This window comes from Streptopelia decaocto, assembly GCF_964273445.1.
Source record: "Streptopelia decaocto genome assembly, chromosome: 2".
Classification (NCBI taxonomy): domain Eukaryota; kingdom Metazoa; phylum Chordata; class Aves; order Columbiformes; family Columbidae; genus Streptopelia; species Streptopelia decaocto.
Genome location: NC_138655.1, coordinates 15,924,304 through 15,947,868, shown reverse-complemented (window position 1 = coordinate 15,947,868; position 23,565 = coordinate 15,924,304). Strand labels below are relative to the sequence as shown.

The window sequence follows — 23,565 nt, the reverse complement described above, 5'->3', positions numbered from 1 at the left end:
AAACATACTTTAGGGTATGTTGCTGCATCTGATACAGACAAATCCATGTATCCACGCACACAGGGAGCTTTGGAGTGTGCCTTGAAAAGCGGCCTTTTATCTGAATTCCTTCTTCTTTGCCCAATAAAGACAAAAACCTCAGCAAAGAGAAGTCTGCACAGTACGAAAGCTTATGCAAAACATTTAACATGCTGCATGCCTGCTACTGCACTGAACCATTACAACTACGAGAACACGGCCAGGGTTAGTTTCTTTTTGGGAAACAAATCAAGAACTTGCAGCAGCAACAGGTAAAGTATGAAATAACTCAGGAGTTATTAGCAGCTTTGTTGAAGAACCTTGACTACATGATACATCTTATTACATGACAATTAAGTACATCTAATAACCAGCCTCTCTGTCAATCGGTATATTCCAATATCAGTTCTCGCAGCCCACAAAAAAAAACCAAAACATGGGAGACAAGACTGTTTTGCATTTTTAATAAGTGACCATCCACTCGCTATCATCATCATTTGAGTTCCTTATATAAATTAATCCTTACAAAGTCCACAGACTATTTAATGAATGTTTACATCCAAATGATAACGAAAAAAATCCAACTTACAATTCAATATTCTTTTTACATAGAGCACAAAGTGAAACTTCATAAATGCACACACAAATCAGATGGGCTTTTGCCAGCACTTAGTAATTGAAAAGTCAACATTTACATAGTATAGCTTTCTTCTTAAATTACTACTGGAACTTCGGAAAAACACAGTTGAGGAATTCAGATAAATGGACTACAGCTGGAGCCAGAACCAAGACTCTGATTTAAGAGTTTTGGGGTCATCTGTTCTTGTCCTTAGCGAAATGAAACTTAAATTCCATATATCTGGATTTCTGCATTTCCTAAACATTCCATTTTCTTACAATAAAAGACAATACATATGATCTCTATTTTTACCAACTGTTAGATCGATAGAGAATAAACCTAAATCAAAAACACACAGAAAAAAAAAAAAATCAGCTAAAATTGCATCTGCCTATTCAGAACACAGTTACGGAATGCTCACGTTCTGCCCTGCAATAATACAAGAGAAACAAAATATATACCAACAATGATAGACCTTGAGTTATAATACTAGCAGATTTTAAACGGGAATAACTAGAAGTTGCTTTCACAAGAAAAACTGACAAAATTTAGCCTTGGCAGAAGTCTTGACAGAAAGAAGATGAATCGACACAAATAGGGGGCTGTGATTTAATGATGTTGGAACTTCTACGGCCATCGTAGCAAAAGAAATGACCCTTCACATAGTCCATCTGGTCCCTATAGGTATATACGTACTCTCTGGGAGATTCTGGTTTGACCATAAAGCAGTTTCAAGCACCTTAGGGGTTCTCACTACTTTGCCAGTTGTACTCAAAGCTGTTTGTGTAGCTACACAATTATCCTAATAGAAGAGAAAACATAATTCTTCAAAACAGCAGCCTTTACTGGTAAAATGCATCCTAAAAAGCCAAAACGCTGCACCGAACACCACCACGCTTGTGCGCTGAGACAAAGAATGCTGGAAGCACAAGAACTCACCTGCCTTTGGACCTGAAGCCCCTAGAATGTCACACCACGTAGCAGACCACGGGCTTCACCTCAAGGACAAATCTTCCGATGACACAGGAAGGGCCTTAGCGCAGCCAACGCTCACCTCATTTCCACCACAGGAGGCAACAGTTCAGAAGCACACCCTTGGTCCACTGCTTTACCTTAAATTAACTTTTCTAAGCATGTTCATTTTAGCTACCTGAAACCCTCTGCTTCTGCAAGGATCACACAGGGCAGGTCACTGTACTGGCAACACTGGAGATGAGGCTCAGCAGGATGAACTGCTGCTATCTGGCCAATTAAAACCCTGAAAAAGGACTATGTAGGAGCTACAACATGTTTCTTGATTTGCAATTGCCTTCACTTGAGGCCTAATGGAAGCCAAGAAAAATGGTGGTTTTATGGAAATGCTGCACTGTGTTATTTCTAGTTGTTATTGACTGATGATACAACTAAACACAGCCTACAGCACAGAAAGGTGCAGGTATTACAATCTTTAATCATCCAGATACTTCCAACTTGAAAACTGAAAAACAGAATTAACCTTCTCCGTTAAGAAAGCATAAGTCATGCTGGGGGTGGCGGGTGTGAGGAAGGGGGCATCGCCTTTTCACCTGCAGCATTTCAGAGGGAATCTAATGAAAACTCTGTATAGTTACCAAAAACGAAAAAAAAAGTTACAACCTTCTAGAACTTATTGTGATGTATAATTATGTAACTGTCTCAAAGTTTCTACTGGCACAATTACCACAGCACTTTATTTACTATCTCAGTTTTGTAAGTAAAGTACAGGTTGAAATAAGGTTGAAATAAAATGTTTCAAAATACTTTATCAAAATAACATCTCACATGATCTATGATTATTTACAAGATGTATACTACATTTTTAACTATTGCTTTCCATGAAAGGAAGATCAGTTTCCTTCAAACAGGAAAAAGAGCTACTCAATGCATAGCACTGAAGATAAAAACAATGAAGTGCAAAGGACTGAACATAACATGTTGCTTAGAGACACAATTTATAGTCAAAAATAATACATTTATTTCTTAAGAAGAAAATATACCTCATGCATTACAGTTTTTTTGTAAACCTTAACTAAAACAAAGCAAAACTACGCTCAGACAAAAGCCTAGGAATGCCCTAAAGTGAAGGTATCAGAAAACTACCCTCACAAAGATGAGCTGGGGTACGGCCTCATTTCATAGCGGTGCCTAAGCAAAAAATCCTTACAGCAGAAAGCTGATTTTCCCTAAACCAGAGTTGAATCCATCAGGTGGAGGATGAGAGTGAGCAGGGGCACAGGAATAGGGGCTGTACATGTAGATAACGGAAAGTATCTTCTTAAAATTAAACATCTGTGTTTAAAGAAATAAATTCAGCACCTATGAGGATTTAAGTGCACTAGTAATAAGGAAATACAGTTCTCTAAAAAGTAAACGCCTGCCCAAAATCCAGAGTGCAGCCCCAGAATATCAAACATTCCTGTTGAAGAATCTCTTGCTGAAGACTCAACTATAACGTACCCTTGTTCAGCAATTTCCCTCCATTAGCTCACACATCATCAACTCAACTTCACCCACAGATTTCTAACACTGAGCTGGGTTAAACCCTCCCACCCTTCCAAAACTCTTATGCTGCAGCAGGCCAGCCTAGGTGTTTAAGACTTCCCTGACAGGAAAATCTTACCAAAAAATCACACTTTGTAAAAAGAATCGTAGGAAGACGACACTGCAGGAGAAACTTTCTAAGATGAAAAACACCTGTGGATTCATAAATGGTAGACAATCCTTCCAGATTTATAATAAGAATTACTTGAAGCTAAAAAAACCTCATGTTTTCTGTAGTTTCTAGAAATAGTCCAAGTCAAACTGCACTAAAAAGTGTTCTTGCACTAAAAGAACAGTTTTGGGCATGTTTTTTCTTTTAAATCAAAAAGTTCATTTTTGAAGGAATTCTGTTGCAGCAAACACTCAAAACTTAGCATTATCTCAGGCATTAGCAGCAAGAGACAAAATGGCACCATAACAAAAGTGTATCTAAGCATATCTGAAGAAAGGCTGTTGCTAAAAGGTCAGAAACCCACCTTTATCAAAATGATTCTTAAATGTCATGCATATCTATTTCAAGTCCAAATGAAGGATATTTTCTTAGCACCCTCAAAAATGTGGTTTATATTACATTTGCTTTGTTTAAAAAGGAAAACGTTAGCTTAAATGTCTCTTGCCAATTATTCAACAGTTTGTTTGCTCAAAGATCACCCTCCTGTATGTAAGTTCAGTTCTCCTAACAATGATCACCTGAAGACCACAAAGTATTTTTCAGATGACCTGTTCATAAAGCTCCTGCAAAATGATAGAGAAGAACAGATTTTTTCAGTGTATTCATTCAAATCTCAACACAGCCGATTAGGAGTTTGCCAGGAGATAACCATACCACAGTTTCTCCCTGTTTCTTCCCCTCAGGAGAAGGGCAGCTGGGGTGGCACGGCCCTTCAGCCAGCACAACAGTCCCTTCACAAGATCAAATGCGAACAAAGTCCACTAGGAAATGCTTTCTGCAGGCCCAGAAACTTGGAACCTCAATAGGATTGTTCCTATTTCAGAATTTTAGACAAGGGGGAAAAATATAATTTAAAAAAATATATACACACTAAGCAAAGAAGATAATACAATGTTATTCTGACCAACGAGAATGTTAGGTATCATCCTGGGTGATGGAGGCACTGAAGTGCCAAGACCGTTGTACTTTCCTTCCATATCTCCTGATTTTGTGCATATACATAAAGCCAGATGTGATACTGATGCAACATACAAGTCTTGGGGGAAGGGAGGTGCCCTGTTTGGTTTGGTTTCTAACATCCTGAATTTTAAGGTTCTGGCATATAGCAAGAGAGTTCTTTGCTGGAATATCTGTATCTAGAAGGAAAAACAATCTTTTGAAAATCTGGCAGGATGCTTGCATAGGGAAACACAGCTCCAGGGAAAGCAAACAAGGATAATTATAAAATATTATTGTTTTTCACATTGGCTAAGAGAAACTAACTCAATATACAGCCTAAAAAGGTACCTAATGCTCAACTTGCAACCTCAACAGCCATTTTGTTTGGGTTTTCATCTTCCATGACCTCTACCACATAGGTCAAAGAGCTGAACAGGCCCTCAGTAAAGGAAACACAGCATGAACATGAGTGCTGTGTGTTTCCTGAACAGTTCCGTATTTAAGTCTATTTCACTGACAAGAATGTTGAGAGAACCTCTCTGTGACCCAGGTGGCAGAGGCTGGGGAAGATGAAAATCAATAGAAAATGGCTCTTGAAGTTTGCTTACACAGTTGAACTACCTGAAAGGAGTTTGTAGCATGGAGGGTGTTGGTCTCTTCTCTCAAGTAACAAGTGAGAAGACAAGACGAAATGGCCTCAAGTTGTGCCAGTGGAGGCTTAGATTGGATATTAGGAAATATTTCCTCACAGAAACGGTTGTCAAGTATTGGAACAGGCTTCCCAGGGAAGTGGTGGAGTCACCATCCTGGAAGGTATTTGAAAACCATGTAGATGCGGTGCTTAGGGACATGATTTAGTGGCACTTGGTACTATCAGGTTAATGGTTGGACTCCATGATCATAAAGGTGTTTTCCAACCAAAATGATTCTATGATTCAGCACAGACAAGCTCCCTGACCTGGCTGCAAATTCGCTATCCCTGCTAGAGACACACAGCAGCGTCACTGTCACAGGTTCACTTTCCACTCGGGCCAGAGTTTGCTCTGCTTTCTGCACCCGCAGCCTGGGAACAGACGGTGGACAAGTTAAGACATCCAGGTGAGAGAATGCCCACAAGCATTGACTTTTGCATCTTACTTAATGCCAGGATTATGGCCTATGTGCTAAAAAGGCAAAAAGAAAGACTGGTAACAAGAGTCACTCTTCTGAAATAAAGTTTTTCCCAAACAGAAGGAGTTGAACCTTGCATATGAGATCACAGGCTTACAGCTTCAGCATGGTAGTCATCACATGGTGAGATGAATCCATCTTGGAAACTAAGAAATTAATTTCACTCCTTGCTTGCCTACCAGCTACAAGGAAACAATTCAGCCATTTTCTACAGTAAAGATTGAAGCATAGGCTCCAAATAAAATTTAGATTACTCCAGTCCTTTGAAGAGCTCCAGAAGAGAAGGAATCTTTAAATGATCTTTTAAGCTTTAATAAAACATAGTTCTGACTCAAGCACCATGTTACTGTAGGACAATTAAGATTCTCTTGTGTTTTGCTTTTTTTTTAATACAGCAAATTGTATAATCCCACAACAGATGAAAAACAGCTAAGAAACGTTACCAAGCTCCGAAGATTTCTTAAAATTATCTGTTCTAAAGGCACAGTTCAATATTCTTTTCTAAGATTAAATATTTATTTAATAATAACGTCACTATGAGCAAGAAAATGCAGTTTATACTTTAAGTAATCTCGCTCACACTGAATTATCAAAAATAGATACAATCAAGCTTCCAACTGCAACTACTTCGACTATGTTGCCCCTTCAGTTACTCTTAAAATAAAACTGTCTCTCTTTAAGCCCCAGCAGACAAGCATTTCTCCTACCATCATTAAACACACACATATATTACCAAGATTACAATTTTAAGCCTTTCCAGTTCACTTTATAAATTTTATACCATTCTGTGTGAAGTCAATTATACTGACTTACAGTGGCAGTACCAAAACATTAGCAGGACCAGCAAGGAAACACCAAGATAGACAGAACCCACCAATACTACTTGTACCTAACTTGGAGAAGCAAAAATATCACCCAGATTTCACATTAACAAGTGCCTCTTAAACTTACAAAGCTCTGCTCTCCAGGCTTTTAATAAGTACTTAAGACATGCAAATAACTCTACAGAGATGCAGTCTATATGCCTGACTACACACTTAAGAACATGTATGTATATATACACACAGCCATTTTCATAAAAAGCTTTAAAGTCTATATGAATCACAGACTGGAAACTCATGTAACTTCCTGTGTGGACAGTCTTACTCTAAAATAAGTGTGTCCATATAATACAGGGTTTATAACTTTCCACACATAGATAAGATTTCAGTTGGATATGCAGGATGGCATTGTGATAACCCACTGCTATCTCAAGTCAAATAAAACCACTCTCTAATCATATACCAATTTTGGTTATTGTGGAAAGAAGAAAAATCCTGGTTTGCACATACAGATTTTTTTTTAACTTAAAGTCTTGCAAAACTGCAATCATTACCTTCATCAAAGTCTGCATCATCTTCTGTATGCTGAGGGAAAGGGAAGCAATTTGTGATTTCAAGTCTGTCATCCACGACAAGACCCAGCAGCACTCCCTGGACCACTTCATTCCCCTGTCCCTCTTCTTGGTAATGTTTAATGATCTTTAACACAACCTAGAACACAAACACAAGAAAATTGGATTATGTAATGGGTTTTTTTGTCCTCACACTATATATTGGAATTTTTAAATTGTTGAAGTGTTACATAAATGAGAGCTGCAAACCAAGTGCGCTACTGGCTTAAACAGCAGCAATTTTAATACAGGTTGAAAAACAGGCGGCTATCCTACTATTACAGGAGAATAAAAAAGACCATTAAATGAACTGTCAAAATGCAGTTCTAAAACAATTTTCTGAAACACCCTTCTAAAATGAAATATTGATCTTTTCTAGTTTATCTTGCTGCTGTAACTGTTAAAAGCTATCTTGTAGGGGCAATAAGCTCCCTCCTGAGGCAAACATTGCACAAGAAACTATCAAAACATCTTTAAAGTAATGATGCAGAAATTGGTAGGAAAATTTTAAAAGGTACAATATGCATCAAATTTCAGTTGCATTAACCTCCAAAATTACATCTCATTGCAGTTCTACTTCAGATGATAATGTAATTTATATTTTATAAACTATGTGTCATAGGACATTTAAGAATAATGAATGATAAAAGAAAGAAAAACAGACCGCAAATTATTCATCATATTTTTAATATAATTCTCACTTCCTTCCCTGAATCTGAATAATTCTCATGAGGTGATACTGTAAATTGGAACAGTATGAACAAAGACACTCAAAAGTAGCCAATCGTTGCCAGAAACACTTCAGAAAAATTTTACACTTAAGTAAAATTTTATGCTTAACAACAAGAACCAGACCAAGATAAGACACTAACCACAAACACATACTTTAAAGAACTTATACTGTGCGCAGCATAAGTGGGTTTTATTTCACTAAATCCTAATCCATCCAAGCAAAATGCACCAGAAAACGTCTGATGACCATGTTGTCATTAAAGCAATAGGACTAATGTCTGTTGGCAAACACATTAGTGTACTGGGCTCCAGCGCAACCACCTTGAGGACAGACTTTGTACAAATACTGGTATTCAGTGAACATTCTGCAGGTGAAAAACCCCAAAAGTTAAGCTCATATTCACACAGTAACATACATTTGTCCCTAGTTTTCTCTTTGGCTCATTAGCAGAACTTTGTCACAACTTTAAGAACTCCATTAAAGAATTAAAGTACCACAATATAGGTTAAATGGAACAAAAAAGTGACTAGAAAATAAATCCTTCACAGACAAATTGTCGCCTTGGGGTAAAATGGGTAAACAAGAGCTTCATATACATCCTGTTTGAATATGAAGGGTAGAGGGAGAATGGAAAATAACCACCTTTTTTCCAATTAAGTTGTGTATAAGTATTGAACAGGACTAACATTTACTGATTTGTTTATTCACAGCACAACTCACTTCTGCTGTGTTCTCCTGCATCCAGATACACTCACACTGAAGCTTCTCGGTCTGTTTCACCCCAATATACATCCACATCTGCCCCTCAAGTGACTCGAAGCCATAACTCTGTATCCAATTTGTTAAAAGAGGTCTACAGAGCAGAGAGACAAAGAGATGCTTTGGTTATATAAATCTCACTACATGTGAAAATAGTAATGAAATTAAGATCAGTGGGCAGTGAAGTAGAATTTAACAATGCTGAAAGCAGTACAGCAAACACCAGCTCAAAATCACATACATGTAGAAGATGGATGCCTTCTACCACAGAGCCAGCATGTAAATAATATTCAGCCTCCATTTAGTGTGTCAAGTTAAGGTTTATCACATATTTGCCATAAGCTCTGTCTTCTACAGTCAGGGGATCTGTAAGTAACTGGACAGATCAGAGCACAGCTGCTCTCTGCCTACTGCACAGCTTCACCTTTTCCAGTATTTTTCTCCCTATTTACTCTTGAGTTTTCTATGCACACTGAGTGTGCACCCTGTTTGCCTCTTGGTTCTGTTCCAGGACCGTTTGTGATATGGTGCCAATTTTATCATGGCATTTCTGATGATAATTGCTCACAGGAAGCAGCAGCAAATGAAAAGTGCATGGGGCTGTCATGGAGTATCAATGATTTTTCAGGGAGATAAAACCAGGAGTTCAACACTCTTAAATGCTGACCAAATAACCCCAATACAGAATGAAGTTATTACACAAGTCTGCAGTTGTCAGTCTCCAGCCTGACGACCACAGCAGATATTATTCAGATAGATACAGGCCCCAGTTCAGGTCTACCCCCAAGCTTGTGTTCACATGGAGTCTGAGAAATGCAGCAGAGAAGGTCATGAACTTGCTAATGGGTGTGAAACATAGAGGAGCAAAAGCTGCAGAACTTCAGGTTTATGACTGCACTGGAAAATACATTAGCTACTGAAACCATTTATATTAAAGATAAATGAACAAGTCTGAGAAATGCATCCAATGACACATGATTCTTGTTTGTATTTTGTTCTTTGCTCTGGAGAGTTTTATTTAGCACATAATACACAAGTCTTTAGCAGGCTCTTAAAAGTGGATTGAAAAATCTGCCATCAAAATACTACCATATGACCAAGAGGGAAACGTGCACTGGAACTTGCGTTTCAGTACTAAAAACAGCCTTCAAGTATAAAGTACAATTATTTCTCTAGTGATAATAAGGCCAGTTTCAAACATTTAAAATGTCATTTCCATTTGTTTGCTACAGGAAGAGCTGATCACTATAAAAATGGCAATGCCGAGACATTTCCTGATCTGACTGCATAAACCAATACTTCATGCCGAATAAACCACACACACACACACAAAAATAACATTAACTTGTATCTAGACATTTCCCAAAAAAGGTGTTATGTTTATGAAGCATCAGAACAGAATCAGAGGAGCATTATTGGTCTGAAAATAAATGTCAGAAGTGTTAATGTAAATAATGCAACTAACACAACACACTGAGAAATACAAATCAATTTTTCCACATGACACAGTAAAAAACATACCAGTGAAATGTAAATGAGCACCAGTATAACCCACCTTTCATCCAACGCTGATTCGCTTTCCAAACACTATTTACAATTCCCATCCTCCTATTAAACTAATAAGAGACACTGCCTCTTTGTACAAACTATACTTGGTTTATAATGCCCTTAGACCCTTCACTGTTATACCATTGCTACATGAAATTAACAGTAACCAAAACCACATTTCAACTGTTACTGTTATTTAAGTAATGTAGCTGGCCAACCAGGAAAGGCTATGTACTTAAGTGAAAAAATGTATCAAGTAATTTGACTTATCGTTTAAAAAACAAAAAAATATCCTATTTCTAAATTCTGATACCTCAAAACACACAAGTCAATAATAGCATGCAGCTTGATTCAGTAAACTCAATTAGTATGTAAGAAATATTTAGGTACACAAAGGCTGTTTAGAAAAGGATATACAAATTCAAGAGTCCCCAGTCTTGTAAATTTAGTGTTCAAAATACCAAATCAATTTAATCGCTTGGAATAGCCACTTATCAGATTTTAATGGCCATTAAACCTCAATTAACCAAAAAAAAAGTTCACAGGTCAGCAGTGTTTCTAGTCTTCAAATCTGCAAAGCAATGCTCAAACATTAAGAATGAAGTCATACTATGGAAAAAAAGAACCATTCTAAAATTATTAAAAACTTCAAAGATACATGTTGTAGCTGTAGGAGCATAATGCCAAATTTTAACCTTGGCTACATGGTGAAATCACTGCTGTTAATTTCAAAAGTTTGTATTTCATTACAGAAATACCTATAACACGAAGTATCATAAGCCCTTGGGGGGTCCTGGGAAGATTCTGCTGTAAGAACATGAATATGTCAAGACACACATTCCTGTATTTCTCTTAAGAGAGACACCAGCAAATGAAAGCACAGAAGATTCATTTATGAATGTGTTCCAGAGAGCTGACAGTCACCACACTGAAAGCAGATTTGCAGTACCTGTCTTACAGATGTGACATCAAACAACAGGGAGCTTCTGTGAGCCCACTGGATACACGATGTAACAAGCTGATTTACAGTCTTAAATCAAGTATTTAAACCTTTTGGAATGCTTAACATTCTTTCCCACCCAAGAAAGCTTTGTCGGCACAACCACTAGCACCAACTGCCAGCATGTGGGTAGAGGATGGGGACAGAGTGTAAATAACTCTGTGTTATGTGGATGTTTTTCAACCAACCGACAAGGGCACCAAATGTGGAAGGCGCTGCGATGTCCACTTCCTCTCAACATTAAACACTACTGATTCTATGATTCTAATATTTAGCTTGGCAAAAAAAATTTGAAAGCTATTACCGCTAATAGCGTCCAATACATTTCAAACACATCCGTATCACATATGGAGTCTTCTCGAACTCAAACCATCGTGAACATTTACATTTAAGCACTACAGCATGAGCAATTTTACCTAAACTCCTACCACAAAGTTCAAGAGAGAACTGTTAATATAGTTTTGTAAATGGACAGATCTCAACTATCATTACTAATAACTCATGCAATGGAGCTTGAATTGTGCTAAACTCAAGGATGCCCAGAATCAAGACATCTACCTGATACACATTAAATGCATATATGGCACCTCTGCAAAAAGTGAGTTAGTTGATCTGTTTAGTAATATCCAAACGAAGACATACCAAATTTTACACATCAAATTTCACATTAATTTAGTGGCCCTGCCTGTTTCCCCAGTTCAAACTACACCAAAAGCAAATCTACCTGTGTTGTGCCGAAACTTAACAAATTAGCTATGCAAAAATGAAATTTAATTAATCAGTTCTGAAATCCTCCAGTAAGCACAGAATGGCTTTGTTTTTAAACAAAGACTTAGGAAAATGAGGGAAAAAAAAAAAAAAAAAGGTAGAACTAGAGTAAGATATAATGAAACACGGGCAATGTTATTTTTAATAGTTCCAGATGAGGTTCTTGCACACTACAGATAAGTGCTTATCCTATACTTACAAACAACAAGTTCTGGAAGCTGACCAAGCAAAAACTTGCTCTGAGCTGATCTGTCTCCTGGCTATAGCACCACTTGATAAGACAGGAACAAAGTCTCCCAACTTTCCTGCCAGGAGAAAAGGAACTCTGAAGTAAATTAAAGATACCACTGCAACAGTTAAGAGTAAGAAAACACATGTCTAATACACATAACACTCTCCTCTGGATGATTAAGCAGACAGATGTTTACATACGCACATAAAAAATTCCAACTTAATCAGTGCTGTCCACAGAAACATGTTCTAGAAAGCCCTGTTAGACAGATAGCACATTAAAAGCACAAAGTCAACAGGTGCTGGATATGAAGCTTCATGACGCCAGGGCTGCCACCACACGAAGTTGCGCCATGAGATGAACTGAAGATTAAAAATGAAACTGAATTTTCCACATTATACTGATCTTCAGAAATATGACAATCTTTACTGATACTCAAAACCTGAATTCACGTAGATGTATGTTCGAGATAACCTGAAGAGATTTTTGAATTCTTCTACATTTCTTATTCAACAGTACCGATTTTTTTACCATTTATGACATGATGGATGTCTAAACATTTGTTCTTTTCTTCCTTATGCTTAACTTTGGAATAAAAGCTCTTAAAACGGTTAGACGAGTTTTATCTCAGAAGTAAAAAATTGTTTTCTATTAAGACCTTCAACATTATTATAGTTGTTTTGACAGCTTTCTTAAATCCTAACTATGACTGGTGGCCAAAAAAACAAAATATATATTTTAATTCCCTGACGAGTAATCAAAAAGCTACTTCAGTTGAACATACTAACCCTCGCTATTCTGTCTAGCAAGTACAATAACCGCCCTTTGGGCAGGAGGTCTCAAATGCCCCACAACATTTTACATTTATCCTGACTGGTGAGAGCCCTGACACCAACAGTTACAGAGCCTTTGAAAATAGAGTTCTTGGAATAGTACGTTTACATTTTATGTCACTCAACAGCTAATAAACACCAGATGTTAAAATCTTATTTCTGAACTTGACAGAAATTTGGGGCTTAAAAACAGTAATTATGTAGAAGGCATAACGGAATGATGCATGACATTTTATACCATCTCAATCAGGTGCAAATATCTATATCTCTTTTTTACAGGAGGATGGATGTTTCCTGGAGCTAAGCCTGAACTCAACTATTATGAACAATGTGTATTGATCTGAGGTGGTCCTCAAACAGGGGATATTACCTATATTTTCACACAGAAATTATAAATCATAGGACTCTGTTGGTTTTGTCTCATGTAGGTCGTCAGTACCAAATCATTTTTGAAATCCATGTTAAAGTGAATGGAAAATATTTCATCTTGAACTGTAGGGCTTTTTTTTTTTTTTTTTGGGGGGGGGAGGGGCGGTGCAGAGCGGGCAGAATGTTACATGCTCCTGTACTATTTGAATGCTTTTGAATATTAGAAAGCATATGAAGAGCATCCAAAGCTTTTTGTTCCCTGGGTGACTTATTACACCAGCTTATACCATATCAACAGCTTAGTTTGTAAACCTCAAGATTTCAGATGATTTAACTACAAAAGGGAACATCAGTAACCTTCAGCTCCACAATATGTACGTTCGGCTGAAGAAAACTACCCAAATCATAACAGATTATTGATTTAACGTCAGTATTTTCTGTCACTTCTACTTGGTTTAGGAAACATACCACCCTGTAACTACAGGAATCTATTGTCTTCCATATTACCTTCTGCCTCATAAAGTTCTTATAGCCATCTAACTCAACACCTTCCTGTGTTTTCCAAGAGGACAAAGATGGTGATAACATCTATTCACAACACTAAGCTAAACAGAATATACCTTGCCACTTTATCTCAGTAAGCGCCTGACTCAAGGCACATCTCAAAGTCAGTGACAAGCCCATTTTATCTTCCTTTCCTGAACATCAACTGGTTCTGTGCACTCTTCGGGGCACGGCCGATGAGCTGTACCACGCTTGCCCTGAAGCTCAGTCTGGAAAAGCAAACATTTGATTTGTTTTCCACTTTCTGTAACTCTGTTACACAGATTTTGTCTACCTCAGCAACATGTTCAACACAAACTGAATGCAAAGCTTAAACCACCACCAGAAAATACCCCATTTAAATACTTCGTAAGTATCTGCTCTTTCTGCTTTGGTATTTGTCTTTCTAAGAACTACTTCCAAACTCCTGTGATTCAAGAGCTCTAGAATTCCCTTCAAGCAAGAGGGAAAGCCCAGTCTAACAAGAACAGGGCCTTTCTGGCGATACAGCCTTCCAGCGAAGGGGGTGGCTCACAGAGCACAAGGCCAGGCTTATACAGACACCACTAAGTGACTGACACACACACACAGCACTTACTGGAAGCACACCCAGTGCTTACACCTGGGTTCCCTTCTCACTCATTTTATTACTAGGACACTTCAAAAGCTGTAGGGATTTAAATAAACTCATAAAACCTACAAAAAAAAAAAAAACACAAAAAAAACAACAAAAACCACACACCCAACTCTATTCCAAATTATTAAAAAAATCACTGATTTATATAAAACCAGACATAGAAAGTGAAAACAAACAAACAAACAAACAAAAAAAAAACTAGTAAACACCTAATCTAAAATATACCATGGAAAAGATTTTGCTACTGACATAAATAGGTAGGTGGGAACTCAGCCTGAAGAACTGAAATAGCACAGACATGAAGCTGGTTTTGTACAAATACATTAGAAGGGGATATTACTGGGTTTTGCTTAGAGGTCTGTTAGTTTTTCACAGGCTGTGGTCTTCCTTGACTGTATCAGGAACTTACATTAATCAGCTGCTGTCTTGCAGGTACCATGAAACATCTGTTTAAATCACTTATTTACTCACGTCCAAGTGACCTGCTTGTTCTTGCAAAGGGAATAAGTTAAACACAAACTGCAGTGCACCAAAACTCATTAAATAGTGGAGAAAATAAAACTTTATTAAAACACAGAAAAAAAAATGAATGTTAATCAAGGTGTGTTTTACCTAACAGACCAATCTCTTCCTGATTTTTGTCCCACTATATTTTAGTTCATTTTTAGACTGCACAACAGTTCAGGTTAGCAACCAACTCCATGGTTGTTCACAAGCCATTAGTACACTTTAAATATTGCCTCAACCTGAAGTAAAAACGCACCATTACATTTTGGTATTTCAATTCTCCATTGCCCTGTTCACACACTGGTACAACGTATTTGCCGCAATACAAAGTTTCATAACACATTTCACAGTACGTGGATCCATGCTCATTCCCATGGAAACCATGAGGGCCACAGGCACCGCAGACTCACTTCTTCTAGAAACATTTCTGTAAGGCAGCCCCAGGATTTCAGCCCTGCGAGCAGCAGGGCATTAGATGTTATTAGCACACTGTTAGGAGGCAGTAATAGGGCTGTGATAACATCCAAAATTCTTCTACAAGTGGGATGGAGCATTTCCCCAGGACTACTTAGTATATTATTTCTTCTATTTCACAAATCTCACTGAACTCAAATCTTCTGAAAACATTCAGTACTTTAGGCAATTTTTGTAAATTGCCGATACAATTTATATTTATTATTTCTAATGAATTCAATACCCAGCCATCATCTCAAGAATGAAATCACATGAATATACTCCTTTAGAGCACAACATATGGAAATTATATAGAAGCAGTAAAGGCAGGCACAGTTTCAACATTTTCCACTTGATACACCAGAGCTTTATGGTTATACTTCAACACACAGTTGATATGTATGTTCTGTGTATTAGTGAATCACCATCATTCAAATATTCGCAGTGCTCATGGAGCTAGTAGTGTATTTGCAGGCAAAAGGTTCTCTCTTCACCACCAACTTCCAGCAGCTTCCTCTGGAAAGATTGAAAGATGACAGCCCAAAGCAGCAGCAGCAAATTCTATTTAACAGCCTATTTTGTAATCAGATTGTGCCAAACTATTATCATTTTGAAGCTGAAGAGAAACTGCAAGACAGCTACGCTTATCTATTTGACCTTCAAAAATTAGTACAATAGGGCAGAGCCAAATGGGGAGGAGGGAGCGGGGGCTGATCTGAGACTGCGGATCTTTCCCAAAGCCCACACCCTGCACAACGGAACTGGAATACATACACTATTTCAGGGTGTGTCTTCACATCATGACTTCCATATGCAGTCAACAGATGCTTCCAAGTAACCAGTAAAATCCCTACTGGACATGACTTCCATGTCATTTTAATAATTCACAACCCTTTGTGCAACAGTTTTTTCCACACTCCAGCACTTATCCTTTCTGGCAAATGCCTGGTTATGTGTGAAGGGGCTGCGGCAGAGACAGATCCTCCTCCTCACAGGTAGCGCGATCCAGAGAACCGAGCCTGGATAGAGTCTATTCTCCTGCTGACTTAAAGTATAAAGTTGAAGAAAAAAATATGAAAGTAAGTTGTTGCTGGTAAGCTTCAGCTTTTCCATCTTTCAAATAAAGATAAGACTTGCCTTTGTATCACCAATCTGAACACAGTCATGTGAAACCCACTTTCAGAAGAGCTCCATTTCTAATAACAGCTACTGTGACAGTGAAATTAAAAAAGATCATTCTAATTTTATCACTGAGAGTGCCAATGAATAAGGTAGTATGGCTTTCAGATTGTTCCCAAAAAGTAATATGATAGCTGTAATAAATACCCAATATGCCATCTAAAGTTAAAAAAAACAGTTCAGTTTCTGCATTGATAAAAATGTAATCATAAAAAATAACCAAGCTTTAAGTGTTCAAAACTCAGCCCTATGGTAAAGAAGAATTTTGTCAATGAGATTGCTTGTTTTTCTCAGGTATGCATCAAAAAAAAAAAATTGACCAGAAGTGACTTACACCTCCAACTAAGATCCTAAACACCACATGGGCATTGCACTTAACACAAATACTCTATATCGCCTGTTGCACAAATATGGGGCTCCACCAAATGGGAAGGATGCGCAGCAAATGGCCTGCAAAGCAGGATACAACGTTTAAGCAGAACAAAGGCTGAGACTGACAAGCCTTATGCACTCAAAGCACCATCCTAACCCCCCTTTTTCCAGTAAAAGACCAAACATTGAAAAAGAGAATTAGCCTGTTATTGCATGCACGCAGCAAAATTGAGGTGCATCCTCAAACTCCAGTGAGTAAATAAACCTCTCTATTAACTTTAAAATTGGATTGAGACAAGGAAAAAAAAAAAAGTGAATTAAATGCTTATCTTAAATATGCACCCACATAAAATTAACTTTTTCTATGTATGCTACAAAAGACATAAAAGCTAAACCAGTTATATTGTCTTTATTTGCACTGTTGATTTTAGGTTCTGGATAGTCTTACAAAAGACTAATAAGATTTCTTAATATAGAGACATGAAATTTTCCAATTTCTTACATTAACAATGTATTTACTTCCCATTATGATACACTTGACATGCAGTAATGTAACTGCTAAGCATTGTTGCAAAAGCAGGTATTACATCTCTGTAATCTTAACACTGCCTGAAGATTAACAAATATGAAAGAACAGCCTGCTCAAAACTCTACATTGAGAATGTATTTTGAGCATGTGTGTAAATATGGGAAAAAAACACAAAGTAATCACATCCAAAAAATGCCTCTGGCAAAGAAAGATTAATAAAAAAAAAGACTAAAGCAACAATAAGTTGAAAATAGATTATCTTTTTTTTAAAGACTAGAGAAAACAAAAGACTTGTTCTTCATCTTACAAGGCCTCTCATAAAATCTGTAAGATTTAGATAAAAGCCAAGAGAAGAAGTCCCAAGACATAATAGGGCATAAAATATGTTCATTTTATACCAACACAAAGGGCCTTTCAGTATCTGTATCTGTCATTTTTCTGCCTGTGACCTGCTGCAGGCTGCCCTAACCCACACCAAGCTGCACATCAGCTGCAAAGCTCTACTGCAGTTACCATGAACTGGAAACCAAAGGAGAATATTTAAGAACCCTTCAGTGTGCAAGAGGACATAAAGCGTTGTCTCAGCAAAGCCAACAGCTGTCACCTCCACACTCGTAGATACAAGAGTCATATTTTACACCTAAATAAGAAACAAAAGTGATGCTTATTATCTCATTTGCTTCTGATGTAACATTTTAATCACCAAAATGTAGTAAATTATTTGAAAGCTATTTGTTGGAAATATTATTTTCCTTGATATTAACACAGCCAAACAGATACCACAAGAGCATGATTTACAGTTTTCAACAGCTATGCATACATAATTACAAGGCAAGAGACCAGTCTGAGACGCATATAACAGGAACAAAAAACAATGAGATGTGTAACTGTTAATAACAGTAGTGTAGAAGGCAACACATCATTTCTCCTTGCCCACAGCAAAAAAAGGGTGTTTTGAAATAATATCTTCCCCTTCAAGTCCTGAAGTGTAACACTGCTCAACACATTAAACCACCTCCACACTGAGATTAACTCCTTTTGTCAGCACACTAGTTTCATGGTATGAAGTGATACCAGATGTTCTAGTTCTAAATGCCTCACTAGAGTGTACTTACCATGACACTTAGTAGATGCTGAATGCACCAGTGCACTCTTACAAATCATTTAAAGTTTGTGCTCTGTTAGCAAGTATACCTGCTACCCATTGATGAGACACACTGACATTTTAATCCTAAAACTGCCATGATGTAGGTACTTTAACTATTTCAGGTTAAGAAATCTCAAAGGAGATAGTGTCTATATTTAAGAATTAAATCAACAGCAAGAGTTCACAAATAAAAAAAAAATTAAAATAATAATTAAAAAAAAAAAAGTCTCTTACTTGCTGGAAGAAATCACTTACAGATCCAGAACAGGGAGGACCATAGATTAGCAAACCAGCAGCAACAAAATAAATAAATAAATATATAATTTTTTTTTAGTTTTGCTTTAAATAGAAATGTGCCAATGTAAAAAGAGGCATAAAGAACACAGAAGAACAGATTGTGTACTTGGAACACTTCATCCAACTCTTTACCACATTGATTTGTACCACTGTTACTCTGGTAACCGACAAAGGTAACTCATAAAATCCAGCAGGTCAGACACTGGGGGACATTTTCCATCAAGTGTTATTAACTGTCCTGCTGAAGTGTCACGAACCAGGCAGCCAGCTGGGGTGAGAGAGCCAACACAGTGTGACGCCTCAGAACTTCACTGGCTCAACTTCACTAAGCCTGAAATTTGGGCAATCTTATATTCCAAGGAGGTTCTTCCCCTTTCAACTTGCTCGTACACATCGACGCTTTCTCTTCTGAATGTAAGCACAGATTATATGTCAGAAGTTCCTGTCTGGTTAGGTTCATGCAACTCATAGTACCTGATGATTAACAGAAAGCATATATATACCACCCAGCTATTAAAAAAATGCTTCTGTCTTCTCCATGGTTCAAGGTATCCATGAACACATCAAGCTAGGATTCAATTCCCACATTAACTCTCAGTGCCAGTGTAATCTGATCTAAATTTTTAGGGAAACATGTCAAAGAAAAGTCAAATGGATTAAACTTCAACTTAAAGTTCCACTTGAACTCCTCCAGAGGACACACAAAACACAGCCTGAAGGATATTATATCCTGAAATCCTGTTTTACAGGTCTGCAATGTCAAGAAACTGTGCAGAGAACAGCGGGCAAAACACACAGCCTGGGCATTCTTGTGAAGTCTTCAAAAAGGGTAACAGAGAAGGGAAGAAACTACAGTAAAAGCTAGGAAAAGCACAATCTTGACAACTTAGGAAATGTCAAAGATTTTTAGCCAATTCAATACAGGCTTCGCTGTTATTACCAATGACTCAAATACCATGGACATTGACTGCTTTCTTTCCAAGAGTGCCAAAAGTTGTCATTTTAAAAAGTGCTTAAACAAACATTTGCAAGATGAGTCTCAAGAACTCATGGTCAGTAAACATGGTACCTTATTTCATTTACTAGGACCAAACATATTGTACCAAAGAGCTCCCCACCCAAGAAGCCAACCAGCTTTCCCTATAAACAGCTGGGGAGATAGTCCTCTCTCTTGTAAGCCTTTAGGACAAAAATGGCTGGTAATAAGAAAACAAGGCACAAGCAACTTAAATACCATAACTGTGAGTAGAGTAACTATCGAAAAACAATTCAATAATGTTAGGGTGTTTTTAAAAACACAGACTCGCATGTTTTTATTTATGTTAAAAAAAAAAAAACAAAAACCTCTATATGCCATAAATGAGAATACAAACCATTAGGCACACTACACCATCACCAAATCAGGGATGATGTAACCAAGCTGAGAGTAACAATCTTTGATTAAATCAGTCATATCTGACACAAGAGAAGCATCTACACTATAGCACACTGCTGCAAATACAAGGGCAAACAAGGCTTACAACTTCTAACCATCTTCTTGACATATTTATGTTTTAGCCAATTAATGTTTGTATTTAATATAAATAAACTGACAAGGATATCTTAAGGTTTAACATAAGTTCTACACAAATTTTAATAGGTACACCTAAACACATATTCAAAGACTCACAGAATTAAGTACCTCAAACAAATATTAATACCTAATTTTACCTGGCATTAGAAGATCACCTTGAGTATTAACATGGCCTCCAACCCTCACCTCAGTTTGATGGCCTGAAGATTCAGGTAAACCTCATCCACTGCTGTCCATAAAGGCTTCTGTTGAAAGCTTCAGCAATATCCTTTAACTATGGGATGGTAATTGGTTACCAGTATTGAGCCTTTCCACATTAGCAGCTATGAAGATAAAGAATAGAAACCTACAGTTGTTTTGAGAAGCCTACATAGCTTTTACTACTTTCTACAATATGTAAAATTTGTGTGCAATGGGTGTAAAATGACTTAATATGCAGCGGTTTAATAAAAAAGGAAACATCATTCCCAGTAATGAAATAATCAGAGCAATGTGCATATTAATGCTTTAGCATGTTGTTAAAGCTCCAAGTATTTTCTTATGCAAGAGCAATGTATAAGAAAACTTTATTCAGTCAATCAACACTGTGTTCTCCAAAGCATTACTGGATATAAATTTTTAAATGCATACATAAATTCAAGGGGTTAGGTTTTTAAAAAAGAAAAAATAAATAAAAGTCATATATTGGTGCTTAAGGACTTAGTTGGATAAGGAATTATTTTCCTTTACTTTTACTCTCCTTCCCAGAATATCCTCATGCAGAGGATTTGCAGATAACGGAACAGCTTCCCAGTAACAACATAATTCCTTCTCACTACTTTGAAGGCGAATTTGATTAAAAAAAACACTTATTTGGCGTAGCAGCCGGCGCACTTGCCTTGCTAAAAGATCCCAGTCTCCCAACCCACAGCTATATTATTTTCCCAAAAAAAGTTTCCATATACCCATTATATACATACTAGTGGTCAAAAACAACCCATAACTCACCACATGGAGTAACTCTAGTTTTTAATTTTAGTTCATAGATACATGTATCTTTCCTTTTGTAGATTAACACAGGTCACTTGACTGTACAGGTAGCTACTAATAAAACTGGCACATCTATTCAGCTAACCTGAAAATTTCTTTCCATTCAAAGGAATAACTATCGCTTAGGTTCTAAAAATCTATCAGCTTGCAGTCTGAAATTTATTGTACCTTCCTGAAGGAAAAATACATTATGTCAGTGAACCAAATCTGATTAATTTCAGCAGCTGAATTCCAAAAAGATTCAGCCCCCACTAAAAAATTCCTAGAAGTACAACAAACAAGAGCCCATCAACACCTCTTGCAAAAAAAAAGAAAAAGGTAAGCAAATTACAGCATTGCTTTACATTTATTTCAGACAGCATGTGATAATTATTACCCCTTTGGGGAAGATCCTGAGAATGGCTTTTAAGAGTTATACAACTGTGAAACTGAAAATCCAGCAAGCTTTTAAGTGTTGAAGAAACATCTCACAAAGCCATGCACAACCTAGTCTAAACTACACCCGTGGATATTGCCAGAAATCTATAAGTGTTGAAGCTATAATATGGTTCTCTTACATACCTGGACCCCACTAGCTACACAAAAAAATCACAAGGGCCTCCAGCAAGCGTAGTAAATGCTACACTTCACAACATTTGTCATATCTGTTGACACTTCCCCACCCAGCAGGAAAAAACAATGGGACAATCTGCTGCACGCGAACAACTGGGAAGTCCCACGTTCTTTCCTTCTGCGCATTCCTCGCACACACACACACCAGAGCTGTGCCATCCTTTCTCCCCACTACAGGAAGCTTAGAAAAAGCCTATGTTATATGTCCTTCCTTTCAATGAATAAGTGAACAGAGACAAAATTTCATTATCTGCAAGAGATTCCTCGATGTCTGGTCACAATCACAACTTTTCCACTCAAATACAGTTGCAGTCAACTGGGAATGCAGCCGGTATATCTGGAACTAGCTGTCCTGCTCTACCACCAGGTAGGTGAGAGTCAGCAGAAGCTCCAGAACTACTAATAAACCGGAGTAATTTTTAGTCTTCATAGGTCTGAATTCTCTTTAAATTTACATTCGCAAGCGGCAAAAGATGATCATAGAGTGATCTTAACCCCGCACTTCTCTTAAAATGTGACTACAAAACAGTTGGAGGTGACCACATCAGTAACGCACATTCCAATAAGACACTGAGTCAGTAGAATTATTAGTCTAGTTTCCTATAGAAGGAAAACTTAGAGGATTTCCGTGCTTATATATGTTCTTCCACTTGTACTTCCAAAGTTGTTGGTGGTTTTACTAAATCTAAGAAACTAAACTTACTTCAAGAGAACTCTGTGCATGCAGATAGCTGAGTAAAGAGACTATTTGAAGACTAAGCTCGCTCACATTCTAAAAATGCCTTCAGAAAGCAAACTGCACAAGGTAAAAAAGCTTACAGTTCTCCAAATGGACAAACAGCTTTAAGAAGGTACGAGCTCTAATTAGGTCCAAAAATATACTGCAAATCAAGCTGCAAAGATCCATTCATTCTTTTTTTTTTTTTTTTTTTGTTCTTATATTAAAATCATAATTGGTTCTTCTGTGCTTATCACAGATGGACACTCACTATAAAATTTACAATTACTGTTTCTAAGAACTCCAGAAGGCATTTGAGAGTCTTCATGAAGCTCCCTGTGGTCATAATCATCATACATTTGAGTGATCGGGTTCAGTGCTAATCTCTCAAAAAGAGCAGAAATATGAAAAGGCTTCTTACCCACAGCTATACAGGGGCAAATAAAAAATAAAAACAAATATCCTATGCATGTGATCACCACTACTGTGAACAGAAGTTTTCTTTGGGCTACTTGAGTGGAGAGAACACAATGGAATCTCCATTCAAATTTCTACAACAGGAAGCAAAGACAACAAAATATCATATATTGCACTCATCTGCTGATCTTTTCATCAGGATGGCCAAAAACAAATACTCGAAAACTTACATCTCATCTGAAAGAAAAAGCACATTATAAATATGAGTTTCTGGAGGATTATTTTTTTTACCCTGCAATTTCTAATTTCTTAGAAAGACTAGACCACCTACACTGGAAACTGCTTTCACTGTAGATTTTTTCACATATAGTTTTTCTGTCACAGTGCTATATCAACAAAAG

At 37.3% G+C, this 23,565-nt stretch overlaps 1 protein-coding gene across 1 annotated transcript in view; it reads right to left on the bottom strand.

Moving 5' to 3' along the window:
* The window catches only part of EIF3H (eukaryotic translation initiation factor 3 subunit H), an 87,468-nt gene that overhangs the window by 59,975 nt on the left and 3,928 nt on the right, over positions 1 to 23,565 (bottom strand). The window contains exon 2 of the mRNA XM_082044137.1: positions 6,853 to 7,009. Within this exon, the coding sequence (XP_081900263.1) occupies positions 6,853 to 7,009 (157 nt within the window). The remainder of the gene's footprint in view (positions 1 to 6,852; positions 7,010 to 23,565) is intronic.